General features: G+C 41.0%; 1 protein-coding gene across 20 annotated transcripts in view; it reads right to left on the reverse strand.

The window, feature by feature from the left end:
• The window catches only part of LOC141078221 (protocadherin Fat 4-like), a 294,498-nt gene that overhangs the window by 196,391 nt on the left and 82,960 nt on the right, over nucleotides 1–15,147 (reverse strand). For all 20 annotated transcript variants that reach the window (XM_073565038.1, XM_073565030.1, XM_073565031.1 and 17 more), the window contains exons 19-23: nucleotides 13,858–14,019; nucleotides 13,591–13,742; nucleotides 13,061–13,232; nucleotides 10,614–10,822; nucleotides 7,446–7,628 (exon numbers count right to left, since the gene is read on the reverse strand). In XM_073565038.1, the coding sequence (XP_073421139.1) occupies nucleotides 7,446–7,628; nucleotides 10,614–10,822; nucleotides 13,061–13,232; nucleotides 13,591–13,742; nucleotides 13,858–14,019 (878 nt within the window). The remainder of the gene's footprint in view (nucleotides 1–7,445; nucleotides 7,629–10,613; nucleotides 10,823–13,060; nucleotides 13,233–13,590; nucleotides 13,743–13,857; nucleotides 14,020–15,147) is intronic.

A 15,147-nucleotide genomic window follows, 5' to 3' on the forward strand; every position in this document is an offset into this window, starting at 1 on the left:
CCTAGTGTAATAACTTGTAAGTTGGAATGGAGCAGATTACATTCATCCACTCAATGCTGACTTGTATTCACCATTGACTTTCATTGGGGTTGGGTTTTGAGGGTTGTGTTTTGAGAAAATCACATACTTTTTTTTCAACTAGTTGCACAATTTTCTCTTGAAAAAATTTGGTTTCCTGATTCATGGCCTGCAGCTTTGCTCGTTCCAATATATTTCACGCAGACTAGCAATGCTGCATTTTAACTCGTATGTGTATTTACCTGCCCAGGTGTGTGAACATCAAAAAATTCAGTTATACATGGGAAGTTTTTTATTTAATTGGAGTTTAAAAAATATAGTGCACTCAGTAATGGTATCAAATAAGGTTTTTTATTACCATAAACAAACAAAAACATTACACCATTTCATCTTGCCAGTGCACCCGTCCTACATCAGAAATAAAGTAGGCCGCAAATTGGTCCCTCATTTGGCCAACTTCAACGGATGACCTGAGAGTGTGCTGAGTGAATTCAGGCAATGGGTTAGGAGCATCATCGTCCAGTTCAAAGGTCGGGTGCTCTTTAGCCATCACAAAGTTATGTAGAACCACACAGGCCTTCACCACCTCATCGACTGTTTCAAGTTTAAGATTAATGGCCGTGCCCAGAATTCGCCATCTGGAGACAAGAATCCCAAAAGCACACTCGACAGTTCTTCTGGCCCTGGTCAGCCTGTAATTAAATATTTTTTTGGTGTGGTCCAAGTCCCGGCTGGAGTAGGGTTTCAGTAAGTTTCCGCACATTTGAAAAGCCTCATCGCCAACCATTACAAAGGGCAGTGGCGGAGCTTCGGTGTGAGGAAGAGGCCGTGGCATAGGGAAATTAAATTGGTTGCCATACAACCTCCGGCCCATGTCTGAGTTTTTAAAAGCCTGTGAGTCATTACCACGGCCAAATGCTCCAATGTCCACTGCTACAAACATACATCCGGCATCCGCAATCGCCATGAGTACTATTGAAAAGTACTTTTTGTAATTATAGTACTCAGATCCCGTTCTTTGGGGTTTGATGATCCGTATGTGTTTACCATCAACAGCTCCCAAACAGTTGGGAAAATTGCATACTGTCCAGAATTTGTCAGCAATTTCCATCCACTTTTCAGCGGTGGGCAGGGGCATAAATTCTGGACAAAGAACATTCCAGAGAGCCCGGCAGGTGTCAGCAACAATTCCAGACAAGGTAGAGATTCCAATACGGTACTGGAAGTGTAGTGAAGATAGGGTTTCTCCAGTCGCCAGGAATCTGTGAACAGACAAAGAAGTAAAATTAATATTTATGTATATTATTTTAAAAAACTATAAAATAAAATATTAGTACATTCACGAAAACTAATTACCCAAGGTTTTGAATACTAAATTTAAAAAAAAACCATCAGACCGCACCCCTTGGTTTTTAAAACATACCGTAATGTCACCAGTAGCCGTTCCTCAGGAGGAATCGTACGACGGAGCTGTGTGTCCTGTCTCCGGATGGATTGTTGGACACGAGCAAGCAAATCCATGAAACTTTCGTGGGACATCCGGATATAATCTGTAAATTTCTCCGGGTTTGACTGGAGCTCGCTGTAGAGGGTGTGGTATGCCCCACGGCTATCCCGGAGTTCAACAATCGGATGTATCCACATACGCCGCCGTCTTCGCTGCCTCTCTCTCTTCCTTTGTTCATGGCAAGCAACTGCATACGCCTGAGCCATCGCGATGTCCAAATCCAAGTTGAAGTGAAAACTCTTCCAGCGCAGATCCATGGTCACGAGAAGAATCAAGCAAATGTGAAGAATACTGTAGACAGGGTCTATATATTAACATACCACACCCACAATGCAGTCCCATTGGTCTTGTGTGTTGTTGAATGGTTGTTTTTTCTTTTTTGTGGGGTTTTTCCAAAATATGTAAAAAAACGCAAACGCACAAAAAACGCATACAAACGCGCAAAAACGCTGCGTTTTTTTCCTGCATGCGCATAAAAATGCTTGAAAAAAACGCAGCGTTTGTATGCATTTGTATGCGTTTTTTTAATGCGTTTTTTTGCGGGAAAAACGCGCTGCAAAAAGAAGCAAGTGTGAAACTAGCCTAATTAGGGCGTTCAGCGTCTCGTTCCATAGAATGGGGCTCGGGCTGGAAAAATCATACATCTGTTCTCATTTAAGTATAACCAATATTAGTGGCTTAGAGACGTGTATAATTTAGAGAAATCAGCAAAACTGTTTTCTGTCTTTTGCTGATAAACCCATATAAGGGACATTTTCAGTGCATTCCTAGATCCAACATTTTTACACCATAATCAAGATGCAAAACGTATGATTAAACTTTCCAGAGGAAAAAATATTTACCAGAATGTATTTGTCAAAATGTCATATTAGTTAATAGATGTTGCATGGTATATACTGGACACCACGGACCTTTTTTGGGAAAAATAAAAAAGGGTGCTCACTAGATCTTACCCTATTAAGCCCTCTCTATATGTCACCTACCTAACGCGGAGGTTGGCACCCTAATTCCTGCGCAAGTAGCGCCCCCACTCAACGGCGGCTCTCCCTATACTTTGGTGACCCTATTAAAGTCCTCCCTACAAGAAGGAAGAATAGGTAAGGAGTTCATTAAGTCCCTTAGGATGTACTGTTCGTAGTGAGAAGATCCAGAAAGTTTCTCTTTGAAGAATTCGCTTATCCCAGTCTCCTCCCCTTTGATTTTTTGGGACTTTTTCAATGCTTATGAAACTGACGGCCTTAACATCCCCATTATGGGCCTGATTGATGTGATTCGCCACTGGTGTGTCTCGTTTGTTTATGATGTCCCTGTGGTGCTCTCCCACTCTCACTCTGAGCTCTCTCTTGGTTTTACCAACATATTCTAAACTGCATCTACAGGTAATCTTGTACACGACTCCAACCGATCTACAATTGATAAACTGATGTATAGGAAAAGTTTTTCTTGTGACACTGCTGCGGAACATAGTGTCCTGTGTGATTGATGCGCAATATTTGCAGTTGCCACACTTATAACACCCTTTAGGTTGGGTACCCAGCCAGGTAGGCCTAGTGTTAGTGTTTGAGGAAAAATGGCTGCGGACTAATCTATCCTTGATGGAACGACCTTTTCTAAACGTAATTTGTGGGGTACCAGGTAAAATCCCTAGAATGTCCTGATTCATGAGGAGAATTGGCCAATGCCGTTTCATGATTTCCCTCAGGTCATTGGCTCCATTAGAGTATTTCGTTATAAATCTGATCGTCCCTTCATCTGTGTTTTTCTGCTTTGGGATTAAAAGCTCTTTTCTATCCCTGACTACAGTGGTCTTATAAGCCTCCTTGAGGATATCATCCGGATATCCACGCTCCAAAAACCGAGATCTCAAATCATCGGCTTGTTCCCTGAAGTCTCTATAATTAGAGCAGTTCCTTTTCATTCGTAGGTACTGCCCCTTTGGAATGCCTTTTCTGAGTGGGGCTGGGTGGCTAGATTCCCATCTCAGCAGAGAGTTAGAGGAGGTGGGTTTTCTAAAAGTTTTAGTTATTAACTGGCCATTCTCCCCTCTTTCAATGCTGATGTCTAGGAATGATAGTTTATGTCTATCAGCCTCAAAGGTGAATTGAAGGCCTAGATCATTCTTATTCAATCCTCTTACAAAATTACCAAACCCCTCCTTGTCTCCTTTCCAAATTACGAACACATCGTCGATGTAGCGGAGCCAGAGCACAATATTGTCCCCTGCCACAACTGTGTGCTCTCCAAATACGATGTTTTCCTCCCACCAGCCCAGGAGCAGGTTTGCATACGATGGCGCACATGGGCTGCCCATCGCGGTGCCCCTGAGCTGGTGGAAGTACTCTCCATCAAATAGGAAAAAGTTCCTAGTGAGACAAAATTCAAGGGCCTTGATGACAAACTTGTTATGTTCCGAATACTGGATACCCCTAGTTTTTAAATAGTAGTCCGCAGCCATTAGACCTTTTGTATGGGGGATGGATGAATATAAGGCCTCTACATCGATTGAACCCAATATCATATTGGTGTCCAAATCAATGTTGTCAAGTTTCACTAAAAGGTCCGTGGTGTCTCGGATGTATGAACTTAAGGAAATGACAAATGGTCTTAAGATTAGGTCCACGTATAATCCCAAATTTTGTGTTAGACTCCCGATCCCAGAGACGATGGGTCTTCCTTTTAAAGGGACCAGACCCTTATGCACTTTTGGTAAAGCATAAAAGGTTGCAACAACTGGATGCATTGGTGTCAGAAATTCTCTCTCATTTTTATCAATTATTTTAGAATGAAAGGCTCCATCAATTAATCCTTTCAGTTCTTTCACATAGGATTCTGTGGGGTTACCCTTAAGCCTTTCATAACCCATGGATCTCTGTAACAGGGAGTAACAAAGTGTTTTGTATTGGGCCACATCCATCACCACTATGTTACCCCCTTTGTCTGATGGTTTTATTATTATAGACTTATCTCTTTCAAGATCCAACAACCCATCCATTTCTTTTTTGGAAAGGTTGTGAAATCTACGTTTTTTAATCTTATCAAGTTCCATCAAATCCCTAGAGACCAGGTTCAGAAAGACATCTATAGCACCAGCATCACTGCTGGTAGGTGGCATACGTCTGCTCTTATTTTTTAGTGCTGTAAAGGGTCCTTTACCCTGTTCGTTAGGGTCCACATCCCCCAAGTGATACAAAAATCTAACATCATTTAACAGATCTTCATCGATCCCCAGTTCGGCACAGCTTTTTTTATCAGCGTTAATTAAGTGCTTTTTCCACTTCAATTTCCGGGCAAATAAATTGAGGTCTTTAGTGGTTTCAAAACATTCAAAGTCAGAGGTAGGCACAAATGACATGCCTTTACTTAGGACCGCCATCTGTTCACTACTGAGGGATTTTGAGGATAAATTAATAATATGATTGTTCAGTTGGGGATCCGGCTGTTGAATCTGCTCCTTAGAGGGTAGTTGGAGTCTAAAGAATGCTCCCTCTGTGGTGAGCCTCGACCCGCTCCCCTTCCCCCGCGTGAGCCACCTCTCCCTCTGGCTCTTCCTCTACCGTGTTTAAATCTAACCTTGGAGTCAGAATATTCTGCCTCCGAGGAAGATATATCGGTATCTTGTGTACGGTTAGTTTTAGTAACTGTATATGCTTTGTTTTCGCGGAACTCCTGTCAATCTCGAATAAAATATTTATGTTTCCTCTCCTTTAAATGATATTGAAATTTCTCTATTATGCCCTGCAAGTTAGACTCCTTTAGGGCAAAGTCTGTTTCTGTTGAAACAGATTGGTTACCTCAATCTGTTCCCTGAGGCGTTCGTTAATGTTATTTAACATAGATTTCTCCTCATCGAGGAGTATCTTCATCAGCCTCAGTGAACTATCCGTTGCCTCTTTTTCAAGTTTTGCCAGTAAAGCTGAATTCCTATATCTGTAACCGAAGTTCACGGAGATTCTGAGATGTCGGGGTGCTATCCCTGCTTTAATATAACTCTCCAAGCTTTGCACCTCCCACCAGGATGTGATCTGTTCTTTATATACCTTAGTCAATTCCTTAAAAGCTGCACTAAATGATGGCATATATTTTTTCTGAGTAAAATTACCATCTGAAAATACGTCTTTAGCTTCATTCATCCATTGATTGGTGTCTATTCCTGTGGACAGGAATCCTGCCATGTCCTCATGTATCAAAAAATAATAGCAGGGGTATATCTACCAATGGCGAGATGTGTTATTTATAGCAGATGGGTACGGACTAGTTTATTAAAACTTAACTTTTAATCAACCTTTAAAAAACAACATAATATCAACAAAAAGTGCCATACAAAGTGCTCGTGCTAAAGTGTGTAAAAATAACAAATTGTTCAATGCCGCCTGAAATAGCCCATACAGGACAATAGGGCAATCGTTATATCATTTTGTACCTTAATTACAGCAGCTACAACTCTGAGTGTAGCATGCGTATAAGGCCTCAGTCCCTAAACCCAGCGCATTTCATCTACCACAAATTCATCAGGGGAGTAGTGGCATTTAGTCAGGTGGCATTGCGCGCCATATCGCGCTCTCATTACCTTTTATATACATTCAGAAGTCCCGCGGTCTATCCCTATTTCCGGACGCCAGGGCTGGCACTTCCGGTTTTCACCTTGCTTAGACCCTTAGACTCCTCTCCTGCCCCACTTCCTGGGCATGTCTAAGGGCCAAAGACGTCACATCCGGTGACGCATCATGGCCAGATCCTATGCCCCACTTCCTGGGTTCGTCCTAGTATCGGCAGCGTCACATCCGGTTTAAACAGCGATGTAAACACATCGCGTCCATAGAATGGGGCTCGGGCTGGAAAAATCAATTATACACGTCTCTAAGCCACTAATATTGGTTATACTTAAATGAGAACAGATGTATGATTTTTCCAGCCCGAGCCCCATTCTATGGAACGAGATGCTGAACGCCCTAATTAGATACGCATAATAGCGTCTGGTTGCCATGGGCACGGGCGAGTCACATGAACGCGATGTGTTTACATCGCTGTTTAAACCGGATGTGACGCTGCCGATACTAGGACGAACCCAGGAAGTGGGGCATAGGATCTGGCCATGACGCGTCACCGGATGTGACGTCTTTGGCCCTTAGACATGCCCAGGAAGTGGGGCAGGAGAGGAGTCTAAGGGTCTAAGCAAGGTGAAAACCGGAAGTGCCAGCCCCTGCGTCCGGAAATAGGGATAGACCGCGGGACTTCTGAATGTATATAAAAGGTAATGAGAGCGCGATATGGCGCGCAATGCCACCTGACTAAATGCCACTACTCCCCTGATGAATTTGTGGTAGATGAAACGCGTTGGGTTTAGGGACTGAGGCCTTATACGCATGCTACGCTCAGAGTTGTGGCTGCTGTAATTAAGGTACAAAATGATATAACGATTGCCCTATTGTCCTGTATGGGCTATTTCAGGCGGCATTGAACAATTTGTTATTTTTACACACTTTAGCACGAGCACTTTGTATAGCACTTTTTGTTGATATTATGTTGTTTTTTAAAGGTTGATTAAAAGTTAAGTTTTAATAAACTAGTCCGTACCAATCTGCTATAAATAACACATCTCGCCATTGGTAGATATACCCCTGCTATTATTTTTTCACTTAGCGATGTACCAGCGATCCTGACCGCGTCATCTCGCTGGTCGGGATCGCTGGACATCGCTAAGTTTGACAGTACCTTTAAGTTCAACAGTCTCATTAATTCTAAGAGATCTATTTAAGGTTGTACGCAGTTTGCATTGTGAAATCTGGTGACAGATCCACTTTAAAGGGTGTAGGATTGTAATTCCGTCCTGTGGGTCGACCTCCCATCCTCTCTTGATAAAGTTGCATATATACAGTGTGATACATTTTCTGCTTTTACTCCATCTATTCATAGCTCTGACCTCAAATTCATGAGTTCCATTTTCAAAATCAAAGGTTATAGTCGCGAAAACCATTCCATTGGTAGCATCTATAGAAAATAAGTGATTCTGACTGTTCAGGATGGAATATGTGAGAAAACCATTTTCGCCTGGATCATTATCTGTAGCCTGCACCTGAGCAATGAATGTAGGAACACTCTGCTCCTATAAAAAAGGACATGAAAAAAGCAAAGGTAAGTAAGAGAGAGACATTAGTGATGCTGAATTTTATTAGCTCAGTTGATAAATCTATTTCTTTTACTTACAGTAGAATCTGCTAGGAAAAAATAAACTCTCAGCGGGTTTTTCCAGCAGATATTGGTCATAGACAGGCCATGACACACATTTGCACACACATATTGCACAAATGCAATATAGATAAACACACTAACTACATACAGGTCCACCTATATTTGCACACTCACTACATACAGAAACTGTATAGCATGGACGCACACTCTTTTGAGGAACACACATTGCTATTTATTGATTTTTAAGTGTCGTGAAAGGGTTTGTCACAACTTAGCAAGTTATGATCTACAGGATATACAGTAGGGAAAATAAATAGAATCTAAAATTTAAAGCCAGAAAATCACATTGTATGATTTTAAATAATTAAATTGCATTTTATTTAATGAAATAAGTATTTGATCATCTACCAACCAGCAATAATTCTGACTCTCACAGACCTGTTAATTTTTCTTTAAGAAGCCCTCCTACTCTGCACTCATTACCTGTATTATGTATAATATAAAGTGCTGTGGAATATATTGGCGCTATAGAAATAAAATTATTATTATTATTATTGCATTAATTGCACCTGTTTGAACTTGTTACCTGTAAAAGAAACACCTGTCTACACATTCAATCACACTTCAACCTTTCCACCATGGCCAAGACCAAAGAGTTGTCTAAGGACACCAGGGACAAAATTGTAGACCTGCACAAGGATGGGATGCGCTACAGGACAATAGGCAAGCAGCTTTGTGAGAAGGCAACAACTGTTGTCACAATTATTAGAAAATGGAAGAAACACATGATGACTGTCAATCTTCCTCGGTCTGGGGCTACATGCAAGATCTCGCCTTGAGGAGTAAGGTTGATTCTGAGAAAGGTCAGGAATCAGACCAGAACTACATGGGAGGACCTGGTCAATGACCTGAAGAGAGCTGGAACAGTGTCAAACATTACCGTTAGTAACACACTACACCATCATGGACTAAAATCCTGCAGGGATGAAGGACAATATGTTACAAAAGAAAAAAATCTCAGAATCAGCGGGATCCGTTGAAGTGTTTCAGAGTTATTACCTCATAAAGTGACACTAGTCAAAATTGTAAAATTTGGCCTGGGTCGTGAAGGTGAAAACAGGTTTTGGGGCTGAAGCAGTTAATGCTTTAAATTTTTTGAATTGTTGAAAAAAAAGTTCCTTTTGATGGCACCATCCCTTTAAGAAAGGGTTGCTCAGTAATGGACAACCCTTTTAATGCAAGTGACAGGTCCTCTTTAAGCATTCACCCTTGACCAATCACAATCATCATTCTCACATATCTCCAGATTCAGAATTGTTATATTTTTTGCATATCACTTTAATTTTCCCTTTAATTAAATGAAAAAATGACAAAGGAGATGCTTGAAGGTGGCAGGGACAATGTATACCAAATTATGAAATAAGTGAGTAAGTAAAGGTAAAAGTAATAACCCTGCGACCAAGAAGCCGGACCAAAGTAGAGACAAGTGGACAGTCGGGAATTGAAATGAGCAAAATGCGAGAGCCACAGAAAAACCGACCATAAAGTCCCATATATTGAAGTATAAAAATTCAATAATTTATTATTTAAACAGGTACAATAAAAGGCAAAGTTTTTTTTCCAATAAAAAATTCTGCATAAAAATACCATACAGATAAGGATACACCTAGGAAGAAAGGTACTGAATGGAAAAGCCAGGGGGATATAAAAAAAATAAACAAAATGTGTAAAAATTGAAAAAGTGCTTGTGCAAGCAAAGGGGAATTGAAATCACAATTGATGCAAGTACATGATAAATATCAAAGTGTGGGTCATAAAATATAGCGTACTCATTGTGAAAGTGAAAAAGTCACATACATGGTGTAACACAAAATAAGATGTAAAAAAAAACACAAAAATTGAGCTTGGTTTGAGTTGGTACACATGCAGCATATAAACGCATGTTCATATTGGCCGGAAAGCATACAAAACCTACAAAAGACAAAATGAGAAAAACCCTGCCGTAATTAAATAAATAAAAAGCAAAAGTGCATTTAAGTAATACAGAGTTCTTAGTAATACTGTATTTGATCAAATATAGCATAAAAGCCGTCCCACCGTCGACAAGGTGACTCTGTGGTCGGGGCGGTCCTACACTGTCTAATATTAAAAACCTTATCATGTGTCAAAGTTGATGTCAGTGTGTGAATAAGGGCAGACAAAAGGACCGGGTCCAAACCAGTGGACACCTGTAAGGGGATGCCTTTAAATGCAATTTCCAGCTCAGGAGAGGGAGGCCACAACCCAGCTTGCACAAAATGCAAAAATGCAAAGAAAAACACAAAAATTGAGCTTGGTTTGAGTTGGTATACATGCAGCACATAAACGCATGTCCACATTGGCCATAAAGCATACAAAATAAGGTTTTGTACATAATAAGATGTGCATGAGGGCACACTGGAATAATTAATGATTCATTGTATCCAAAGTGGAAAATGACTTACAATGGCAGTGTGAATCCCTGGCACCCAGATGCCATCCTCCCCCACGTGCGTTTCGGCACTCTTCCCCTGACCCACACTTTGATATTTATCATGTACTTGCATCAATTGTGATTTCAATTCCCCTTGGCTTGCACAAGCACTTTTTCGATTTTTACACATTTTGATTTTTTTTTAGCACTTTATACCTGTTTTTGTATGTCCCCCCTGGCTTTTCCATTCAGTACCTTTCTCCCTAGGTGCGTCCTTATCTGTATGGTATTTTTATGCAACATTTTTTATTGAAAAAAAAAACTTTGCCTGTTATTGCACCTGTTTAAATAATAAATTATTGAATTTTTATACTTCAATATACGGGACTTTATGGTCGTTTTTTCTGTGGCTCTCGCATTTTGCTCCCTTTAATTAAGTAATCTCACCTCTTTTACTATCACTTTTTGTAGAGAGTTGTTGAAGACAGGAGCATATTGATTAGCACTGATAACAGTCACATGTACAATGGCTTCACTGTAGATCCAGGGACTTTGTGAATCCGCTGCCTTCACAGTCACATTACTAGGAAAATCTTCGATATCTAGAAGTCTCTTTGTTCTTATTATTCCAGACGATGGATCGATGTCAAAATAATCTACATATAATACACACATAGAATGTTTTATAAAATGCAGATCATCGTTCACTTCTCTGTTAGATTATACTCAGCCAAAGCTTACAATGATTTATCTACTATAGGCAAGGTGTAAATCTATAGGACAGACTATGTCGATGTATTGATATTGAGCAATATAAAGAATTCACACAACACTGCGTGGTGCAAGATGGACCAACATATACAGCAATAAATATTAAGGCATTTTGTAACACACAAATATTAAAGGGAATCTGTCTGTAGGATAAGCTTTCGTAAGCCGTCTATATTGGCATGCAGGTTATAGGAAGCTTAATAAAATATAATTAAATAATAATTATATAGTTAATATAATATCTAATATAACAACACTATATTATATTATTATATTATACTATATTATAATAATATAATTAAATATAATTATAATAATTGCTAGCTGCGATCCGACATTTTATTCCATAGAAATCCACATTTTTCTTAATGTGTTAATTATCTGCTAAGATCTATGGGCTGGACATACGTCTGAGAATCTGCCTCCAGAGCTTATATTAAATAAAATGGGGTGTTGCCAGTGTAATGACTGACAGCCTGCTCTTCTGATCTACATGTCTCACACTGGTAACGCCACCTTTCATTTAAAATAATCTCTGGAGGCAGATTCTCAGGGAGATCTATGTCCGTGCAAGGAGGTGACAGGGTCCGTCATGTGTCTTCCCCCCCCGTGGATACTGTACACCTGTCTTACGTGCGGCACCCTGTCGCCTGCTAATGTTAGTGTAATGTGCTGTATTGTTTATATACTGTATTGTGATGTATTTAATATGTGTAGGAGTAGGGATAGTATAGAGGTTAGTATAGGATAATAGTGGGGTTAGATTAGTGGGGCACAATAGAGATAGGAAATAGGATTATTAGCTTAGATTTAGATAGCATAGGGGTTTTCCTGTTGGGAGGGACTACAGAGCAGTGCAGCACAGAGCAGTGGGATATAGTAGGCGACTTCCTGGTGCAGTCAGGATGCAGCAGTGAAAAGTGAAAAAGGACTGTCTGCTAGCCATGGGAATAAGGCTGCTACGGCAGGAAAGGGCCCCAGGCTGAGCGGCGTGCGGGTGGTCACTAGCTAGAGACCAACCTGAAGAGAATCCGGGGATTACAACCGGGGCAGGTGAAGCTGAGACGGCGAACCTGGCACCTATTCTTACTGAAGCCGGACCAGGGAATGGTAGGTAGCTGGTGGGCCTGGAGCACGAATGGGACAGGGATTGTACAGGTGTGGGACAGAGATTGTCCAGAAGTAAGGCAGGGATTGCCGGAAAGAGAAAGACTGTAAGACAAAAACTCCATGTAGATTGTGCTGCATAAGTGATGGATGCCCTACTGCTAAGAGTCAATGTTCTTTTCCAACGGTTTGACTTTACTGAAGTGGTTTGTGAAGTTCATGGATGCGGAACAGGAGTGACCGCAGCCGAGGGGACTCTGACAGTGAATGTGAGTGTTCTGCTGCGCACGCTGCACATGCAGCGGAAAAGACATTATATTTCATCTGTGGGATGCCAGGGTGTGTGAACAGAATAGCCAATTGCCCCGACTACCACCCTGGCCGCCTTATATCCAGCCCATAGATCGTAACAGCTCACTTACATTTTTTAAAAAATGTGGATTTCTCTGGAATCTAATGATCTGCATGTACATGTAGACGGCTTACGAAGGTTGATCCTACTTGCTGGTCCCCTTTACAAAAATGTTTACCTCTAAGGCTCTTACTTTTGTATACTTACATAGAAAGTAAAGCTTTAAAATATATTAGCAAACTTTACAAGCAGAGTATAATTTTCCGCTATTTATTGCAGTCCCCTAAATAATGAATGGAGCAGTGGTTGACCATACGCACCTCCGCTCCATTCAAGGTGGGCCTCTGCAGAGCTAAAATTATCCAGATGATTGTGGGTTCCAATGGTCGAATGCCCAGCGATCAGCAAGTTATCCCCTATCCCATGAATAGGAACTAAGAAGAGAGGAGGCGCCGGATTAAGACTAGCGATGTCCATCAGACTGGACCGCCCCATCGGTCATATAGAAAGCATTCTAGTATTCTGTCACATAGGGAATACAAGTGCTGGCCCTACTTCATACAGGAATAACCTGGTGACAGGTTCCCTTTAAATGCCAGAACTCTTGAAAACACCAGATACATCTTGGTCCAGTTATAGTTTTTCTCCTGATGATCAGTCTTACCATTAGCCGTCTCTTCCTGTATGCTGTAATTGAGCGATGAATGTAGATAAAATGCTTTGATCTGTATTAAATATGTGTGAGGCGCAGTCCAGTTACTGAGCGGCTCAGGATTATAATATTCTGCTGAGAAAACCGGGACAGTAACACTGCTTGATGATATCACCACATATACCTTGTAATACAAAAATGAAATATAGATGAAAAGATCTGTTTTAATTATTCCATGTTATTGTTCTTACTATCAATAGACACTGTATATGATATATAATCTGAGGTTATATTCAGACTGACTTCATGGCTTCTGTTCATAATGAAAAACATGCAGCTGTATCGTATCCGTAGTACATCAAATGACATCACGGGCAGTTATACAGATACTTATAAGGAGGCCTGTTGGGGTCCCATAGAGGTTTTCGGCACTTTGAGAACAAGTGCGGAGCTGCATGCTGTCTGTGCTTTTACAGCCATCTAATTTATAAAATCCCTATCAGTATGGGATGAGTGAACAGAGCGTTGGTATGGTGCAGTACCTTAACGGATGTGGATAGAGGTGGTTCTCCACTGTCGGTGCAAGTGACTGTGAACTCATAGTACTCAGGGAAGCTGTGCAATGGGAGGTCCTTTGTTAGAAAGATGTGTCCAGTTGCGTTTGCTATTGAAAAAAGGTTTTCCCTGTTTTCACCTAAAACAAATATTTTTTTAAATTTTCATTAAAATTGAAAAAGAAACCATAATACGTAACCGATTAACAGGAAATTGTGTTACTAAGTTCTACTGGGAAAAAACAAGATGTGTACCTGAAATAGAATAGTGGATTCCTTCATCCATATTTTTATTTTCTTTTTTAGCATTTATATCAAGAATCTTACTTCCAGTTGCAAATTCACCATCCCATATTACTGTATGGTATACTGGATATTCCACCATCGGCCCTTCCTCATTGACATCTTCTACAAACACTGAAAAAATGAACAAGAGTGATTGTAAGGATCTAAGATCAAGTCTCATCAGGGTGTGTTTTAATTTGTCTACAATGTACACACATGGGAGATACCTATAATCGACTGCAGGGGCCGGCCCTGGGAGGAGCCGGCTGGGATGGAGCCGGACTAGTCTCTCCTATTCTTATGGTCCCTGGCTGCAACATTAAAGTATATCTTCTCTGAAATTCTGAAATGTCTCAGAGGAAAATATACCTGATGGCAATTGTGCAGCCAGGCTCTGATTCAAGCTGACTACGGTTTGGGAAGCATAAATCAGGTTCCCTTTAACCCCTTCACGACCTATGATGTATATGTACAGTACATATAGGTATAGGTCCAGTGCTGAGCCCGCATAATTTCCGGCACATGTCATCTGATTTGATCAGCTTTCATGTGCCCCTAACAGCCGCGGGTGGAATTGCAATCCACCCGCCGCTGTTAATATGTTAAATGCCGCTGTTAATCTCTGGCAGCAGCATTTAACATGAGTGTGCCAGAAGCGCATAACAAACCCAGCCCATCGGCACCCCTGTCACATGATCATGGGGTTCCAATGGGTTGGTAGGAGACCCCCGTGCAGGAGACCCCTGTGATTGTCAATGCCAATCTGCTATGAGCGCCACCCCGTGGCCAGCGTTCATAGTAGATGATCATTTCTGCTACACGTGGCAGGGCTGAAGTTCAACATTATTACAGCTGTTTACCCTATTGAATATTTATTTCATTACACTTATTGAACATTATTTTTTCCAGGCTTAGGAAGGGAAAATGATTATACAAAATGCTAAAAGATATATTATTATTATGCATTTATATAGCGCCATTTATTCCATTTACATGTGAAAAGGGGAAATATAGATAAGTATAATAAACATGTGTAAGACAAGGACACACAAGTACATAAGGAGAGGGGACCCTGCTCGTGAGGGCTCACAGTCTACAGGGATGGGTGAGGATACAGTAGGAGAGGGTAAAGCAGGTCGTGCGGTGGTTCAGTAGACCGAGGATCATTGCAAGCTGTAGGCTTGTCGGAACAGGTGGGTCTTGGTGGGTCATCTCACAGGTTGATGGTGAGAGTCTGATGTGTTGCGGCAGAGAGTTCCA

The sequence above is a fragment of the Dendrobates tinctorius genome, unplaced genomic scaffold (assembly GCF_039654945.1).
Source record: "Dendrobates tinctorius isolate UK_male_01 unplaced genomic scaffold, ASM3965494v1 ptg000518l, whole genome shotgun sequence".
NCBI lineage: Eukaryota > Metazoa > Chordata > Amphibia > Anura > Dendrobatidae > Dendrobates > Dendrobates tinctorius.